Below are 19400 nucleotides of genomic sequence, written 5' to 3'. Positions count from 1 at the left end.
CTCCCCAGAGCCTCTCTCAGCCTGTCCTCACAGGAGAGGTGTTCCACAGCCCTCTGATCATTTTCATGGCCTCCTCTGGACCCACTCCAACAGGTCCATGTCCTTCGTGTGCTGAGGGCCCCAGAGCTGGACGCAGTACTCCAGGTGGGGTCTCACTAGAGCAGAGTAGAGGGGAAGAATCACCTCCCTTGACTTGCTAGCCACGCTTCTTTTTCATGTATGTATTTATATAGTATACATTTATATAATTATATAGTATATAAACACGCAGGTGCCTCTATATATATGTATAAATACACATACACATGCCTCTCTCTCTCTATATATATATATAACATTATCCAGATTACAGACAGTAAACCAGAAAATAGCTAATTTCTATTGATTATCAATTTCTCTATTCCCTAGAATTATGGAAAAAATATTCCATTTAATAAATGACAACAATAAACAAGAAGACAAGAACACCACCCTGACAGACAGGCTATATTTGCAGTTTCAGAAACAAATCGTTACAAGTGTGTGGATTAGTGCTCAAAGGACATGTAAAACAAAGAAGAGCTCTCTTCTGTACCTCCTCCTCAGATCACTAAACTTTTACACCTACCAAACATTTATGATAAACCACCAGAATGATTATGTATTAGTGATTATATTGAACTTCAATCTTGCTTTATCTTGCAAAGAATGTCTTTGGTCAAAACCATCCCTTATTTGTGTATCACAACTGCCAACAATTTCTAAACCTATTTTAGCCATTTGGAACCTGCACACAGACATTTGTTTTCTCTCAATCCTCAATCAGTAGCAAAAAAGTGCATTTCAGACTGCAGGGATGCGTCTGAAAATTTAGTAAATCAGTCTTGGAGACGAGGATTGTTTGGCCATACTACATTTGTATTATCACTTTTCTTTTCCAAGCAGATACAATCCTGCTAGAGTGCACAGGAGCCTGTATTAGTGTCTGGAAGGTGGACAAAAAGATGTGCAATGCTGTTGTCTGTTCGGTTACTCTCTCTCACGCTAACCCCATAGGGATCCTCCACCTGAATATACACTGATTATTAGCAAACACTTAATCTTACCCTACTGAGTGATAACTTTACAAGCAAGAAATAAAATCACATTGGCAGCGCAGCTTTCTTCTTTCCTTAGAGGAGAGCTTAGCATCAGGATATGTGACGGAAGCAACCAGTCCTGTGGTGTTTTCCGGTGGAAATGCTTGGAGGGAAGATGGAAGGAATCTTGCTAGCTGTCTCTAATCAACTAAAGCTTAATACATACAATCAAGCCATCACAGACAGAAGATTCTCACTATTTATGAAGTCCTTAAACAATGTGAGAACTGAGATATTTTTCTAAAATATCCTTAGAGATTACAGGAAGTTTTCCTCTCTTCATCTGTTCTACCACTGCATAGATAAAAGAAGGCATGAAAAACTAGGTAGGTTTCTTCCTGTTGCTGTTGACAGCAAGGAGATTAGATAATCTATAGTTAATAAAAAGGATGCAAAAGTGATCACCGCTTATTTTTATATTACTGCAGCCCTCTAATAATATTGGGGCTCTTCAAAGAGCCCTGCATTTCAAGCAGAAAAGATAACTGAATGGAATCCTGCAAATAAGAGCTGAACAGGCAGAACTTTTGCCTACACAGACATGTGCATCCTCATTTCCAGTCCCCCTCCCTCCTTCCCACATGCACATGAAAATGCACATGTTCACCTCATGAAGACAATACTTAATACCTAGTCTGTGACAGCGTGCAGTGGAAATCTCTCTCAACTGTCTAGTTTAAGAACAAAAGAGCAAATTGTGGACATAGTGAATACTGAATGCTAACTAGAATGCACTTTGGTGCAACAGTATTTTATTAAAACTTTAGCAATGGGCAAGGAAGGACTTTGGCTTTCATAATATTCTTTTGTAATTCTGCCTTCTCAGAATCATCTATTCTTGTTTATTATTCATTCCTAATAAATATCTCAATTAGTTTATCAGAGTTGACATAAGCATTTCCTCAGTTAGCATTAATGCAGTTACAGTACACACTTCTCTCAACTTTTAAAGAACACCCTTCACAGCATACCTGCAACTCAAATAGTAGAATGTCATTCCACATTTAACATAAATTCCAACTGAGTAATTTTTTTTTTTAGGTCTCATTAATTGCTATTGCCCTGCTGAATATACATTAATGGACAGACAGCTTGAGCAGCCTGCGCTCCACGACAGGCGAGACATTCCTCCCTCCAGAGCTGTGTCTCTAGGAGGTCTACAAGCAGCACCAAGAGCTCAGCACCAGAGGGGCAGCTCGCTCCACTCCCTGCTTCCAGCAATTACACTGCCATGGAGAAATCACAGCCCCACTAACCTGTTCAAGGATGCAAAGAAGGAACAGTAAGCGTGTCGCCTGCACAGTCCTAGGCATTTCTGTCTTTCCATTCCCACTGCCCCCTTACCCCCAAAGGGTCACAAAGCCTACGTAGACAAAAAGTGAGGTGTGGGGTTTTTTCCTACTTATATAAGCATGATCTGAAGAGTGTAGATTTATAGCCATTAATCACAGTCCATCCCCTCTTGCTGCAGAAATGACAAAACTAAATCAGAATTAGGCTTTTGTCTGCCCACGTGTTAAAGAAATGATCTGCTGTAACAAGTAATGTGACATCAGTATATCAATTAGTTTCAGCAAGTATCAAAACAAAACACCCTTTTCCATTCTTTAATATTTCTCAAGTGTAAACCACGGCTAACAGATTCAAATTTTAAGTACTGCAATACACACATATAAAAAGGATTTAGAGTGCATAAACTTCCTAAATGCCTAAAATGAAGAATTTTTTGCTGCTATTTTTGACTTACAAAGTAGATTAGAAATTAAATTTTTACCAGAACAAGACAAATACAGCACATGAACTGTTGGTGTAACTGCTCATTTAGGAGAAAAAAGAAGGCTTTTTTAGCATTGTTTCTCATACTCTTTAATTTTATGTTACTGCTACCATCAGCAAAACACAATAAATGTAGAAAAATCAAGCCACTGCAGAGTCATTTAATGTCCCCATTGGCTTATGTAGGATTGGAACTATTTTCCTGGTCTAAAATAGGCATTTTTCCTTTTAAATATCTGAACTATGTAGGAGCTCTACAGAAAACTGTGCAACTTCCAAAGTAACAGGAAAAGTCAAGCTCCAGTATCCAGACATGTTAATATCAACACTCTCTACAATATGTGAGATACCCCTTTTTGGAGACATATTTAGAAGCTTGGTAGTAAGTAAGTGAAAAAAGAACAATCCTGGAGAGGACTGTTTATGTTGGAAATGGTGCACAATTTAACCAGACTCATTTCCTCTATGACCTAACACGATCATGACATGCAGGATAAACCAGGCTTACCACTCAAACAGGTAGACCCTCACTGTCTAACAGAGCACAATTTAAAAAACCAGAACAACAAAAAAAGGATGGGGATTTCAACCCCCACCTCCCTCTCCCCCACCCCCCTTCTGGTTCTGCAGCCTTTAAAAATGAGATTATTCAAGTACTTTTGTTCCCTTTGGGCACCAGCATCACCAAACTTCGCTCAAGCATTGCCACACTGAACAGCAAAGAGCAGAATAATGCAGGTCTGTAATTTACAACAAACAGCATCACCTAATGGCAGAAATTCAAAACTGCAGATGACAGGCACTGCAGTTTCCTTTCTCTTCCCAAAGACACAAAAAAAAACAGGAGAAAGGGGGAAAAAAAAACCTAAGAAAACCAAATGTTTGGCCTCTATCTGAAGACTAGGTGCTCTGATATGGCCTCACCTGCTTCAACAGGAGTTTTAGCAAACAATTTTCAGGGCTAGCAACAAGTTATACTGGCTTGAAGGCACACAGGAAAAGAGAACTGAAGGCTCACAGCTGCTTTTTTGATAAGGCAAAGCCAGGCTGAAACCTGCAAGACATTACGCCTCTACAGACCGTGATGATGGGCTGCCACAGGAGTGGAGGGAGTTAAGTAACTTCGATGAAACAGAAACTGGACACCCAACTTCTGTAAGCGCATTTGTAAGCTTCTGTCTAACTTGATGCTTCTCTGGTTTTGGTGGGAAGTTAATATCAGGAGTCAGTGGCACGCCTTTAGCATCCTGCTTGCTGATCAACGGCAAGGGATCTTCCACCACTCCCTTCCACAAGCCTTCACACAAAGTCTCCTTCATGTCCTCCTCATCCTGAATGTAGCACAGAGTACCACTAAAACCAAGACTTACCGCAGCAGATTCATCACAAAATGTAGTCTATCATATATGTCATGTTTCATTATTTCCTCAACGGAACTATTTTGCTGGTGCTTCCAAAACGTGAACTGAACTGACAGATGACAAGTAGTGATGGCCAAATCTCAACACCCAACAAAACAAAAAATCTTCTTTTTTTGCTTGTATCTATGTTTACAAACTTTAGGACTGTCATAAAAATACAAGCTGAGAAAATTTAGTATCTCACAGTAACCGAAACTTAGTAACGACCCAGGAAACAGATGAAAAGATGACTGATTCCTGTGCCTCGCAGGGTAATTAAAACAGCAAACATAACCTCTCATAAGTGGAAAGGAAGAAAAAGTTTTATGTATCCAAAAGGGATCATGTTCAACACTCATAGCATTATAACATCAGCCCATTGTGAATTCTGGTGCAGCTTTAAAAAAAAAAAAAATAAAAAATTGTATGTGGGATGGCAGTTAAGAAAAGACAGGGAAACTCAAAGTTCATGCTGAGGTTAGAACAATGAAAAACAACATAGAAAACTAATGAAATTCCTTGTTATAGTAATGGAAAAATATATGTCGCTTGTATCTGACACCAGTAAAAGTGGAAAGAATTTGGATTAACAGCTCAGATCTGAGCTGGAGAAAAAGTATTCAGAAAGGTAGACATTCTTCCACATATGGTGGTCTTGCCCCCAGCAATCAATAACACTGGCAAAAAGCAGGAAACACAGATAAACCCCCTTCCTGCAATACAGGGTCCTGTATGTCTTCTGAGCCTTTTTTTTTTAGTATTATATTAGCCACATCAGAAGGTGGTTATTTTAGTAACGGGTTTCCTAACATTGAGTACGCCAGACAAATTCAGTTCTTCACCACCTAGTAAACTAGCAAGAAACATTTTTGGTTGATACCGTGCTCTTAACTGAGAATGACATCCGGAACAACAACAACAAAACCCCTCTTAATACCTCAGAATATTTTGCAAGCTATTAGAACTTCAACATCCCATGTCTTACTAAAGCATCCAAATCCAGGCTGGAGAAAGGAAAAAATGTTGTCATGACTCCCAGACTCCTTTTTCTAGAAGCTAGGCAACATCACCTCCCAGCTCTATAGGCCTCAGAATATACACCTGGAAAAAGAAATGACGAGGCTGATCGAGATTGCTGAGAAAAGCAGGCATTTTCTTATGTCAGTGGACTTTAAATCAGGGCATTTGACCAACAGATGCTGAGGCTATTCTTGAAGAGAGAAAGTGCCTACAAAGCCCAGAACACTCCTCTGTTTTACAAAGGAGATAACACACTGACAACCACCCGTGATAGCTGCATCACCAGCTGTAACCCCCTCGTTGTATAGGTACCAGTTCATTACAGAAACGACTCCAAGCAGTGAGGATTGCCACACAATACACCTTTCAAGTAAGTACTACATCAGACCATTCTGCAAACCAACAAGTCTAAAAAGCCTGCAACAGCATGAAATGCTCTCTGGTGAACACCACGTTTAATTCATGACTGCCACATGTATGATAACTACTACTCAGCCCATTGGACCAGGAAAGGAGTTGCAGGAACCTCTGAGAATTCTTCCATATAAAGGTCAATACCTTATTTTCAGATTTCAGTCTGGTTTAAAATTAGTATTTTTACATGAGCTGCTCATCTTAAAACAGGCACATTAAATATCAATGCTATAGATGCAGTTTCAACACTTAGAATAAGTGCTTATTGTGAGTTTAAAAAAGGTCTGGAAATGGATGTTTGACAATGACGTGCTGAGCTTTCCTTTAAAAAGGGCTAGAGCCCTGTGATGCACCGCAGTGGTAATAGGGTTCAACACCAAATAGGGTTCAAAAAACCGTTGAGAGTCAAGAAGAGGCCAGCAAGCCTCTAAGTTGGTACTGACTGTTTGGAAATGTATGCAGAGCCAGCTTGTTTTAATTTTGAATGTTAGAAGACATCTAGTCATCTTACTCTTTTCTATCTTCCCTCTCCACTATAAATCAAAGCAATTAATTTAATTTCCAGAGCTATCCAACATCTTAATTTAAAACACTATGAGCTTCACAAGAATAATCCTCCTCCCACAATCTTTCTTTTACTCCAAAATGCCCAAGTCCTGTTCTTGCTTTTGGCAAATGTATGTTGCATAAAATCATCATTCTACAGACATCTACACATTGGCAGACACCAATGTAGTTTACATTTATGTATATTCAAGGTTTGGTCAAAGTCTCAGCCTATGATTCATGAGAACATATCAATATACACACTGATCTTTATACCCCTTTATCTGTTAGATGATAATTATGGTAATCGTCCACATGAAGCAGGCCAATAACATACTAGAAGGGAAGTATGGTACTGTATATATGTCTGCCTTCACCTAATCATTGAGCATATCCAGACAATCAATATGTGAAAATGTCTCTATGTCGTATGCAATTTAAATATCAAATGGAAGCCGTTTAAAATAAAACCTAAAGAAAAACAAAAACATAGCTTATGCACTATTAAAATTACCTTTAATATGAAACTTTGACTGTACCTAAGTGCATCTAAGTTCCTTGCACGAGAAAAATTCCTATGCATTGTATGATCAAGGCTTCAAGTGAAATTGGTCAAACCGGACAAGTTACAAGGAACAACTGGATCAACTGTATCAATTGCAAAAAATGGGTGGGGCGGAAGGGGGAATAGGAGCAGGACAAGAGGGAACATTAACTTATTGCCTATAACGAGGCAGCACAACAGAATGAAGTTTTCTATTATTCTCTAACAACAAATGAATCACATTGTTTTAAAAATTATTCAGCGCTTTACAAACTATACTGCATTAGGCATGCATCTCTGACCTCAGGGCGAAAAAACTCCACACCAACCCTTTATTACTCATATTGTCCACTTAGAGATCTCATGATTCTTTTTTGTTTAACAGTCTCTAGCACTTTGATGAAAATCTTGGTTCTTCATTAAGGATTCATGATTGCGACAGAGCTGAAGACTAACAAAATCCGTATGGGACCAGGACTAGAGACTGTTACCTTACATGTTGCAACAGAGACTTTTAAAGACACTCTTGAACCACAGATGCTTTTCTACTTGGGGTATCTCTATACTAGATAGGTAGAGATCTCATTTCCACAGCAAAACCTAGGCTTTTAAAGCACTTCTGTGAGAAAGTCCCTTTTAAGCTTTACTGATGACTTTCACAGTGCTATACCTAGACAAAACTTACCAACTAAAGGGCTCAGTCCTGCAACACCCTGAATGTTTTGTCCTTATCTAGCAAAATATTAAAAAAATACAGATATCTACAATATTAGAAAGCTGGCTACAACATTAGAATAGTCCCATCCAAACAGTGGAACCATGCAGAACTTTACAGTTAGCTGTGCAGGAGCTCACCACTTCAGAGCATCCAGATCCAAAAGGCTCCTCCTTTTTTGCTCAACTCTAAATCAAATCAACACACTCTTCCATTTTAGGCTTATGTTTAACATTAGGAAAATATAATAATCACAATTATGTAGGTTTCTAATGAAGAAATCAGAGTGGTTTATTCCTCTCCCCCCTCTCTCAACACGACATGCAGATAAACATGGTATGTTCCTCACTGCAAGTAACTCCAAATCCTGCCATGCCAGGAAGAATGTAATTACTTTAAAAAGTTAAACTAATCCTGAAGAAAAAGAACAGATAAGCTCATACAGTCTTTCTGAAAACCAAAGGTGAGAAAGAGCCAATTGTTAAATAAACCAAAGTATTTGTCCTCAGTTTGAAATTTTCTATTTTATAATCACTACAGCAAGAAGATTAAGTTAAGGAGCTGAATGGTGACAATTTGATCTATGGATGCTGGCACCTTTTTCTAACTGTATTCTAACTGGATTCATTGCACACCCTGCCCCAGTGAAAAAAAGAATGGAAAACTGAATTCCAAACAAGTCAAATCTTGTTCATACTTTCAGGCAGAATAATCTTCAAATTAAGGAGCTAGTCTCATATAAAACCATTTGGCTTAGACATTTATAAAAAAATCCAAGTTACATTAAACACATTAAACAGTATCCAGATGTTTTACTTGCTACTTTTATTAAGATCAATTTTAACTGCAGAAGCTTCCTTTTTTTTTTTTCCTTTTCTCCCAGAAGACTTCCTTTCTCAACTCTGCATTGACAAAACCCAATATAATTGCATTAGAGGAAGCATTGCTGCCACCTCAAATAAACAACAGGCATGTGAAAAAACTTCCCTCATAAATTGTTCACCTCATTAGAGTGATTCCATTTAGGTAAGAAGGTGCCAGTACCAAAGACAACACTGTATTTAAAATTGTTTCCCCTACAACAGAACAACTTTACCAACGAAACACACACATTCCGAGATTAATATCCTATCATTGGGTCCATCAGCATCCCCAGTACCTAAAATGTCCTTTGTATGGATTGCTTTCTTTACCTGAGGGGATCGGTTTTGCTTTTAATAGGCTGATTAAGAAAGAGACATCTCAAAAATACACTTGTGTGTATTCACTATTCTCCAGGGGATAGAGATCTCTCAGCGTGTATCAAACTGTCCCAGCGTACTAACTCTACTGCTAGACAAAATAAGCAGGTAGCAATAAACTGCTTATCCTATCTGTAACAAGAGTCAGTTAAAGATGGCAAAGCCAATGCAACCAGATTACAGCACCAAACCCAAGCCAAATGCTTTGTTCTTACTAAGTTAGGCTTAACTTTGCATTCAGAAACGTCACAATTTTTCCCTTCAGGATCCCTCTCAAAAGGCAACAGTACAGCATGATCTCAGCACGCCGATGTTCTGCCAGCTGGCTGCTCCCCCGTTGCAAGGAACACAGCTCATGTCTCGCAACTAGCTTGTTCCAGACAACGCTGCATCCTTTAGGAATAGTTTTCACAGGACAGAACGCCCGGCAATTCAGATTCCCCTGTTTGATCTCAGAGGTAATAGTGAACTAAAGTGAATAGTGAATAAAGACTGTAATTAAACTTTGTCAAGCTTTCTACTTCCTTTCAATTCCCTATTTACTAACTCTAGCAAGGTTATGTGATTGAAGTCTATGTAATTCCTCTCTTTACAAGAGAGGAAGAGAAGCAATGCAGAATAAGGTCTACATTATTTCATTGCTTATTCAAGTACTGATGACACTTGCAATTAAATCATGTACTTTAAACAACTCATACTGCATAAACACCTCACTACATAAACAACAGTTTTAGGGAAAGGTAATAAGGTTGTGCAGAGCAGTGCTATCTGTCACAATAAGGCAGAGATTAGTCATCTCACCTTCCAGTACATATTCTTGTAAATGAACAAAGAAATAGGGGTGCAGATTAATTGCTATGACCTATTTTGTATTTGTTTGATTTCTACAATAAAGGATTATATCCTCTATACTTCATTCACTAGGTGTCTTTAATAAGTTTTATTCTTTATTTAAACACTTCTACTACACTAAACCAGCAAAAAGAGCTGCACTGAATCCATCACTTCATAGCTTTACAGGTGAGAGTGGCAAACAAGTGCCTAAAGTCTCCCCCCAAGAAAACAGTGTGAATTCTGTCCAGATGATAAACCTAAGGTGTTTAGAAGGCAAGTCAAACAAGGTGAGGGGAGTATGGAGGAATCTTCACTTTTTCTTTCTGCTAGCTTCATTCATCAACTACCAGCCAAAACCTTCATTCCTTGCTCAGCCTGAGAACCTACCTCCTCCCTTCCAGTATATTTAATTAAAACATAAAATGCATCTTTGTGAAGGAGACATAACAGAATACAAGCCACAGGACTGCTCCACATGTACGCCAATAACTCTTGACAGCTCTTCCTCCTACAGAGAAAGAAAGCACAGGAGAACTGCACATCCACTGCAGGCTCTTGGCAGGTTCAACAGGGAGCTAGCTCAACACTTGGTGTCCTAAGTACAGCACTTTTATTTGTTCTTCTTTCCTCTTCACGCATGTCCTGAGTGTGCATAACTCAGGACATGCATGTACCCAACACGTATCAGTCCAAAATGAACATATTATCAGACACTTCTCTTACAAATACCAGCCCATCCAGCCTCGCAAAACACGCAAGTGGGCAGCAAGTTTGGCAAGACCAATTTTAATAACTGCATCTCGGTTTACAGCTCAAATGTCTGCCCACTCCCTTATATCTTAAGAACTTATCACAATAGTGTAAATAAAGCTATGAGGAAGAAAAGTTGTAAAGAGCGCATTCCTAATGCTAACAGAGTACAAGCTAAAGAACGCTTTTTAAAAACAAAGAACGGTTTTAAACAGAAAGTGAAGAAGCAATAAAGCACTAGCAAGACACTTCTCTGTTCCAAAGCATTACAAGCTTTTTCACCACTGCCAACAAACCAGTGCACTAATCCCCTGCAATTATTGTTCTTATAGCAGGTGGAGACTGTAAACAGAGATGGAGAAGCAGCCTTGGCAGAGCAATTATCCTCCTACTCCAGGCATTCTCTGTTGCTTTAACTCTGTCACTAGCACGCCATGCAGTAGGACTGCACCATCATGCTTCAGGAGACACACACCGCATGAGGCATAGGCTGGCTCAAGTCCCACAGAACAAGCAGGTTGTCACTCAACTCTTGAAGAAGCTCCTGAAGACAGTGATGCAATTGTCTCCACTCGGAGGGCTTAGCTCAAGTCACCGTTTGAGCCCCAAGTCTTTGGGGACTACTTCTGTTTTCAGAACAAGTCAGGCAGACCAACAACCAGCACTGAAGTTATATTATAAAAATAGGGGCTGTATTTTTTACTATTTCTTGTAAGTAGTGTGCTAATACTCCATTTACTAATGCGTTATCATTGTTACTAGGAAAAGAGCTCTACTGGGACTGGAAATTACAGAAAAATATTAGAGAAAACAAGTGTGAAAGCCTCAGTTCATTAAGAGTCAGAATACTAACAGTGCTGTTCAAGAGCCTTTGGTAAGTGATATGCAGCTCTCTCATGCCAGGCAACCAACTAAACGGACTGAAGAGAAAGCCACTTCCCCAGCTTGTGCCTACAATTCACGCGGTAAGTCACACAAAAGCAATAGCCAACGGTAAAGCCCAAGGTCTCAGATGCATTGGTCAGTTGGCTGGTTATATAAAAGACACAATCTACCCTGTATTACATTACTTTTGATTGAATATAGAAGGTGAACTCTGTGTAAACTCAATAATGGATATAAAATAAGACCTATATTGTGAGCTACTACTCTGAAGAGAGACGTGGGAACCCAGGAAATAACCCCATTTCCATTCAGTTCTAGGTCTGACACATGCACCACTTTGAACAATTCACTCCCATCTCAGAACTTCAGTTTTCTTACCTGTGCAATGATATGGGCTGCTTGCCCTGTCCTCACAAGCATGTGTTTATGTATGGAAACTGCCTTAAAATGACAACTGCATTTATCAGAACCAATTTAAATGTATGAAATAAACTGAAGGTACAGACAGGATATGATACTATTGGCATTTCTAAAGTTTCAACGGCACTTAAATAATGTTCCATGATATCACACACAAGAATGTAAGTAATTTTCAAGACAGCATAAAGCAATAATATTTGCAGGCAGTTTAAGGCAAGTTAATACCCAACTTCCATTGAAAACACTAAGCCTGCATGCCTAATCGCTCCAGGGCCCTTTGAAAATCCCAGCGAAAATGAACAATAAGCAGTAAATCAACCCTTTCAAAATGAAAGCAACCCCCTCCCCTCCACTATCATAAGGTATTCCACAAAAATATATTTCACTTACATAAACATATATTACATCATAACAGGTCAGAGCCACAGCTATGCAAGACTGATTAATAGGATTACTACTATTTTTCAGTAATATTAAAATCTTTTATTATATACTGTAATATTAAGAAAGGGAGGATCATTACCATATTTTCCATCTACATGCCCATATTATTAGCATTTGTCAGACAAAGAGGGTAGTATTCCTCAGATTTTCCATCTCTCTACCCTGCAGAAAAAACCCCAAGGAACACTCCCCTTATACACTATGAAAATGCCCTGCTGCCATTATAAAAGTCTAACTTGGTAGACACTGCAGCAGTTGAAACCAGATTTGATGGCATCAGTACAAAAGAAATCTATTGTCTTTGTAAAATGAAGTAATCAACAACAAAAAATACTTAGAAAACAGAAGCTTCTAACAGAGATTGATTTTGCAGTACTCGGTGTCTCAATAGCTCCTTGGTAACACAGAACGAGACTTAGAGTATGTCATCATATGTAACTTCCTGCAGAGTAACCAGTATTAATTACTGTATTTTTGGTACTTGCTGACATGGGCCTCATTGACATCGAAAGAAAAAAGTAAAAATACTCCATTATCTCCTTTAATCCTTCGATACAGCCTTTCTTCTATGTTTTTCATTTTCCTACCTATAAATTGCTTCCCTGAAAGCAGGTGAAAACTTCGATTCAAATTAATGAAGTAAAGGAAGGAAAACAATCCCAAATTTCCCTGTTCAATAACAAATATCAAATATAAAGTCTGCTCAAGACCATTTCATTCCAGGATAAGGCTGACATAAGGAAAGATACTTCTAAGAGAAAAGGAAGATACAGGAATCAACAGAGGGTTTCTCTACAACAAGGAACTCACAAGGAAGAACTAGAGAAACAGAAAGCTTTCACTAAGCTGAGGCTACTGTAATACACTACGTGGTTGCTTAGACCAAATGAAAAAAAGGAACCTCCATGATTTTTGGAAGTGCTCAGATGAACTGCAAGACAACATTATTTCATTACTGCTTTTCTTGCTGAAATTAGGTTAGTCTAACAAGTCCTAGAGGAAAGCCATATCTCTTGTCACTTGAAGAAATAAAGGTTTCATATTTAAAAACATGCTGCTGTTTCCTCTTTTCCTCATTGTGGAAACAAAACTAATTTTCCATACAGGAATTCTAAAGATAAAGGGTTCAAAGTGATTTGATGGAAGCAGACCTACATTTTTAAAGTGGCATGAAAAAATTTAAGGAGGGGGAGGAAAAAAGCATTAGACACTAATTCAAGGATTTTAAATTAAGTTAATGCAACAATTCCCATCCATTTCCCTTCAAAGTGAAGTTGAGGTTTAGCCTCAGACATTTTCTTTTCAAAGAAAGTGCAAATGTGAAAACAATAAAGGAATTGGCTTGCGCTCTTTAGGACTGTAGTAAAAGATAGACAGGCACACATCACATTGTTATTAAAAAGTTAGCATACCTGTTATAGTAACTCAAAGACACTAAAAAAAAAAATTACTTACTTTACCTGACCAATTCTAATCTCTACTTGTAGATCAACAATATATTTTCATCAGTAAAGTCATGGTTAGGCATACACTTCTGTTCACATGTAAGAGTTCTGTCAGAAAAATGTATAACCTTACCTTGTCTTGGTTCTCCTTATTTTTGTAACACAAATTTCCAATCAAACGAATGAGATGAGATTTAAAACCCACAGCTGGATGTGAAATTTCTTCCTGCTCTGTCATAGCATGTGTGGCAGTGAAAATATTTACAGCCTGTTTCCCAGCAAGATGAGTTAATCTCAGGGTATCTACAGAAAACAATATTTTAATTAATTACCACATGAAAATTAGTATCACTTTGCATAGAGCTTTACTATTAATTCTGAGGTTCAAAGTTAATCAACGTAACTTCAGATATTCAGCAATACGTCAAAAGAACTTTGAAAGTTTTCTTAATTTCTTAATTTGTGCTAGTATAACCATAAAAGGTCGTCACAAGGTCAGAAGGTACTTTTGCATCCTTTTTACACACTTACATCGTTCAGACATGAAGTCTGAAGGCTGGTGCTATCGGTCTCTACTTGAAGAGTCAGAATTTGTAGGCTGTTGATGACTGTGGCACTGTAAATACATTTCTAAAAACAATTTTTTTAAAAACTTCCTTTAGTTCAAACTTGTCACAGCAACACATACTAATGAGTGAATTACTTTTTTCTCTCTTCTCCAGTCTGTTGCTAGCTCTGTAGTATAAGGAAAGATTTAGAGTACATCTAGCACCTTGACACATCGTTACAAATCCTTTAGTACCATAATCTTGTCAATTGAGAAATACTAATGTTCCTGTACGGTAAATGATAGTTTACAGCAACTAGGATTTTTTCTACAATGCTCCAGAGAGAGACAGAGAGAAGGGAAACTAAAATCTGTGAAAACAACATTCCACAAAGAGACCACACCCAGAAGAGAAGCTGAAATCATGTGAACACCTGAGAGCCCATACCACTGAGAAGCCAATTCACTAAAGGCTGTGCCTGTATTTAAAAATTAAGAACTATTTATCCTCTAAGCAACCTGCAACACTAATAAACGGCCTGGCATGCCATTGTCCCCAAGATGCTTCATGCAACTTCCGTTGCAACAATAAAGATGTAGCAAAACCAGGTTATAGCACAGGGCAGTAATTAAGCCCTATGCTCCTCCTGCTCCAGATGTGACAACATCAATAGTGGAACGGGCACTAGATTTCCTGCATTTAAATTAGAAGAAACTTCACAGGTCCTTGTATTACAGTTTCACTCCCAGACGGCTAAAACAGGAGAAGAAAAAAAAATCTCTGTGCTGATAGAGGTAACTACATTTTTGGTAGGTTTTTTTTTAAATACAAAACTATACTAGGGCCTAGAGACCTCCCGTATGAGAGCTATTACTTATATTTTTTCTTATTTTGAACTAGGAAAAACCAACCAATTTCCTGATTGCCCCTAAAAAAAGTCATTATAAATTAGCTTTTAAACACATTCTTCTATCATAGAAATTAGTTTGCGTTTGTAAATGCATAAAGTCGGCAGTGTTTCACATCCTTCTCACGGCATTCACTTTGCAGGCTTCCTTGCCTTATAGTCTTAGTATTTTCCCACACACAAACACATAAGAGGGAATTCCATGGTCTTCCCAAACCTTCTGCCTGCCCTTAAGAGGGACCCCTGAACAGAAGGATTAAAAACAAAACAAGAGACCCACAAAAAGAGTAAATAAAACTCTTCAAATTTTATTACAGTGCAGACAAAAACACAATGAGCAATGCACCTACCTGGAAAGGGAGGCAGAGGAAAAGTTGGAAGAAAAGCAGCCACCTTCCATGCATGATGCCAACCCAGAGACAACAGTGCTCCTCTCAAACATTGCCCATCAAGACAACACGGCAATATGGGATGTCACCCACGCTCTCAACTAAAGGACACCTCAGTCTGCCGTTTTCTCATTATTCTGAAGAGCAACTCTTCCAAAATGCTCCTCAATCCAAAAGACCATTTACCTCCCTGGTGATATTCCCCGAACACTGTGCAATCAAGCTGTTAACAGTGCTAAAGATATTATTAACACTGCAGTATTACCATCTAACTTAATCCAACAATTACTGAAAATAGCAAAACACACTCCTTAGTTGATAATTAAAAGATCATTCAGATATTTTTCAGATCTTTCAATCAATCTTTTAGTAATTTCCAATAGGAAATATCTCATGATATAAACTGAAGAACTGCTTTATCAAAAGATCTATTAGATGGAAATCTTTTGCACTATCTATCCTTATTCTTCTGGTCTTCAGAACTAAATACTGAAGGTGGTACGACACATCAATACAGTTTTTCGCCCTTTTTACTAATCCAGGATTAAAGCAGTCTTGTAGCCAAAAGGTAGTCTTAAAGAGAAACCATACAAGTTGATAAATTCCTAGTGACTGTGAGCATGTGGGAAATACAGAGGATGCACATGGTAGTAATATTCTAGCCTGCACCCATTTCATTAGCCTGGAGACGGCTGCGGAGAAAAGTCAGCCTGCGCACAGCTAGAGAAAGGAGGACTACAGGCTTCTAAACTTAACTGATCTGCAGCTCCTTGAAATTCTCGTTTAAGTTGAAAGACTTATACAAACATTCAGATGATACAATGCATAACTTTGAGTTTCCTCAAAACACACGTGCAAAATAGCTCTCGTTGTTAGTCATCTTCCTGTAAGCAGTAAAACTATGAAACTGTCAAAAATAGAGGTTTTGTTGTTTGGGGGGGGGGGGGGGGGGGGGTGTTTGGGTGGTTTTTTTGTTTGGTTGGTTTTTGGGGGTTTGTTTTCTTCCCCCCCCTACAGCAAGGACCCTCTGAACATCTCAAAATAGTCGTAATTAACAGCTGTTTCAGCCTTTTTCTTTTTTTTAGCCAAAATAGTACATATTTCTCCTTAAAATCCATAAACGTTCACGATTTTATCAGAAAATGTCTCAGTCTCAGAAAGTGCTAAGATTTAGGAAGGCACAGGTCAGTATATGTATACTTCCTCCTCCTTCCTCCCCAAGTACTTAGGGTCTCTCTGGACTACCCTGGCTTAATTTCTTTGTGTACAGCCCTTCGCTTGTTGTTCCTTAGCAAAAGAAAGCTTCTTTCAAACTGACCTTTAAAAGTCACTGAATTTGGTTAAGAACATGTACTTAGTCAAACTGTACTTATTTTCAGTTTTCATGAATTTGGGAAACAGATGGGAACAGGCATGGAAAAGTCCGTTTTCTACTTCTTGAGGAAATTCTTCCACGCACATTGAGCCAGTGGAAGAACATAGGAAGCAGCTGTCCTTTGCACAACTCTTACTGTATAAATAGCACATTGCTGACAGTTGAATCAAGGCTCTGTTGGGTAATAGGAGCCAACAGAGCAAGTAGAGAAGCATAAAAATTCCAGGAACAAATCAAATATTTGAAAATGTAGATTAACTCAATCTCCTATTTATTTATTTTATTAAAAGGTCAGAATCATAATTACCACCAGCTGTGAAAAACACATTTTCATTCCCAGAGCAACATGATTTGGAGCAAGCCAACAGTTAATAAACCTTGTGGCTTTTCACTCACCTATGGCTGTTTCAAGCAAACCAGGCAAAGCCTGTAGATGTTGTAGCTGTCCGTTGTTTGATGTCATTTCACAAAGAACGTCAAGAAGACGAATTGTAACCAGTGCTTCCTGTAAATGAAAATTACATTTCTGAAAATGGCTTATGAAGGATACCATAAGAGCATAAAACTGACTATCTAGAGAGAGGACAGGAACTCTCAGCACCTCAGGTTCCTTGCAGGTCTTCTAAACTGCCAAGAATAAATTTATATAAAAATGAGGACATGCTTCTACAATAATGTATTACACTGCAACAATTTCTTTTCTACAGTCAGTGTTATATGTGCCCTGAAAAATCATGGGGAAATCAAAACAGAGCCATAAGGGATAAAATTTTAACAAAAACACAGTAGCTTCCAAAAGCAGAAATGCCGAAAATTACTAGCTGAGAAAATTATTTCTGTATAAATGTTTTCTTTGAGTTTATTCAGTAGGAGCGTCCCACTTTAAAGACACAAACACTGCCTGCAAGACACCAATTTGTTATCCGCAGGAATTCTGTAAAGTTCTGTGGTCAAATGAACTTTGGCTGCGAGAATTTACATTATTCTTGGGTAAATAGGATTGGGATCATAGATGCAGCATTTTGGTTAGGTATGAGACACACTATTTTATTTGCATATTATTTATGCAGCCAGAGACCTATTTTTTTCCTCACAGACTATGTTGATGCATGCTTGTAACGACAATCCAGCACTTACAGAAACTACCTTAAGAGCGTATGGCATAATTTGGAACACCACAGATTGCTCAAGAACCAGACTGTGACTGCAAGATGATTCCACACAAGGTGTGGTACATAAACTGCAAGTAGCCTTGAAAAGGCTCAGACACATGTCACAGTAACTATTCCTGACTTGTCTGGTCCAGGACAAAGAGACATTTACTTACCAACAGTATAAAATTTTTGAATCTACGTAATCAATATAACATATCTGAAATTAACAACAGCATTCAGTGTTAAGTACTATGATTATATCCATTCTTTGCTCCTTCCTATGCTCCTGGAAGACAACAAATCAGTATAGGGGCCAGGTCCTAAAGCTGTATTTTCATTTTTTTCCTCACACAGGTGTAGGAAGGTGCAGGTCTTGCCCTAAGTTATTCAATAAATTGCTTTCAACAGCACAAAACCAGCCTCTGAATACATTGGTCATTGTCCTGTTATAAAGTAAGACTACCCCAAGTGTATTTCACAGACAGTAAGCAGGCATTGACCATTTTTAAGCCATTTTGCATTGTTACAAGACAGTAGCTTAACCAAAAGCCTCTTCAGCTCATACACTTAACAACTTTGCACAAGAAAAGGTTACGTGCTTTACAACTGTAAAGCAAACAAGTATCAATAGGCAACTATAAATTATACCAGTAAGGCACAACGGCCCTTGCTGGTTATGTGTACCCCATTGCCCATGTACATAATGCAAGCTCCATAGCAGCAGATATGATGAGGTGTGGCTTTTCCTTTCTCAGCCTTATCCTTTTTCACACACCACTGCCCCTTTTATTTTTAAATGCTTTTCTTCACTGTTCTCTACATGTTTTTTTCCCCAGAGTTTTATACTACTATCTCTCCCTTTCTCTTATCCTACCATCTGGCTCAGTTCAGCAACTGTTCCATCTAAATTTGAGAAGATGAACAGATTATTTAAAAAGCACAAAAGAACCCCCAAATTCTTATCTATATTTGAAACTTCATACTTTCAAAAAAACTGTTTAAACATCTCTGGTTGGGTTCTCCCCACCCTTACTTTCCAATTTTTTTTTTCCCCCCCGCTCTCCACCTGTACAAAAAAAGGCAATAAAGCAGAACACTTCCTTTTTTAAGTTCAGCAACAAGATGCTGTTCAAACCCCAAAATATTTTGAAATCTGACAGCCATCTTGATGTGGCTACAATAAGAAAAGCAAATAAGGAAATAACTGAAGAGTTTTTAAATAAATATATTTTGAGAGACACTCAGAAAAGATGTTCCTTATAAAGAGATGAAATAAGAACTTAAAATCCAGGGAAGGGTTTTATTTTGCAAGTATGGTTGAAAGTTAGTGAAAGCAAACTGATGCTGAAGTCAGGCTTATAATGGAAAAGCTATTTTAAACATTGGTTTAAGCACTGCAGAAGCATATGATTAGCTTTTCATTGGTTTGAGATGGAAGCTACAAGACCTGAAGTTCCTTAGGGAAAAAAGGCAGT

At 38.2% G+C, this 19400-nt stretch overlaps 1 protein-coding gene across 1 annotated transcript in view; it reads right to left on the bottom strand.

The window, feature by feature from the left end:
* Positions 1-19400, bottom strand: part of ATXN10 (ataxin 10) — a 106464-nt gene that overhangs the window by 34329 nt on the left and 52735 nt on the right. The window contains 2 exon segments of the mRNA XM_059816780.1: positions 13686-13855; positions 17168-17276. Of these exon segments, the coding sequence (XP_059672763.1) occupies positions 13686-13855; positions 17168-17276 (279 nt within the window).

Source organism: Gavia stellata, chromosome 4, assembly GCF_030936135.1.
Source record: "Gavia stellata isolate bGavSte3 chromosome 4, bGavSte3.hap2, whole genome shotgun sequence".
NCBI lineage: Eukaryota > Metazoa > Chordata > Aves > Gaviiformes > Gaviidae > Gavia > Gavia stellata.
Note: the sequence above shows the minus strand (reverse complement) of the source record. Positions and strands in the feature narration are given on the sequence as shown.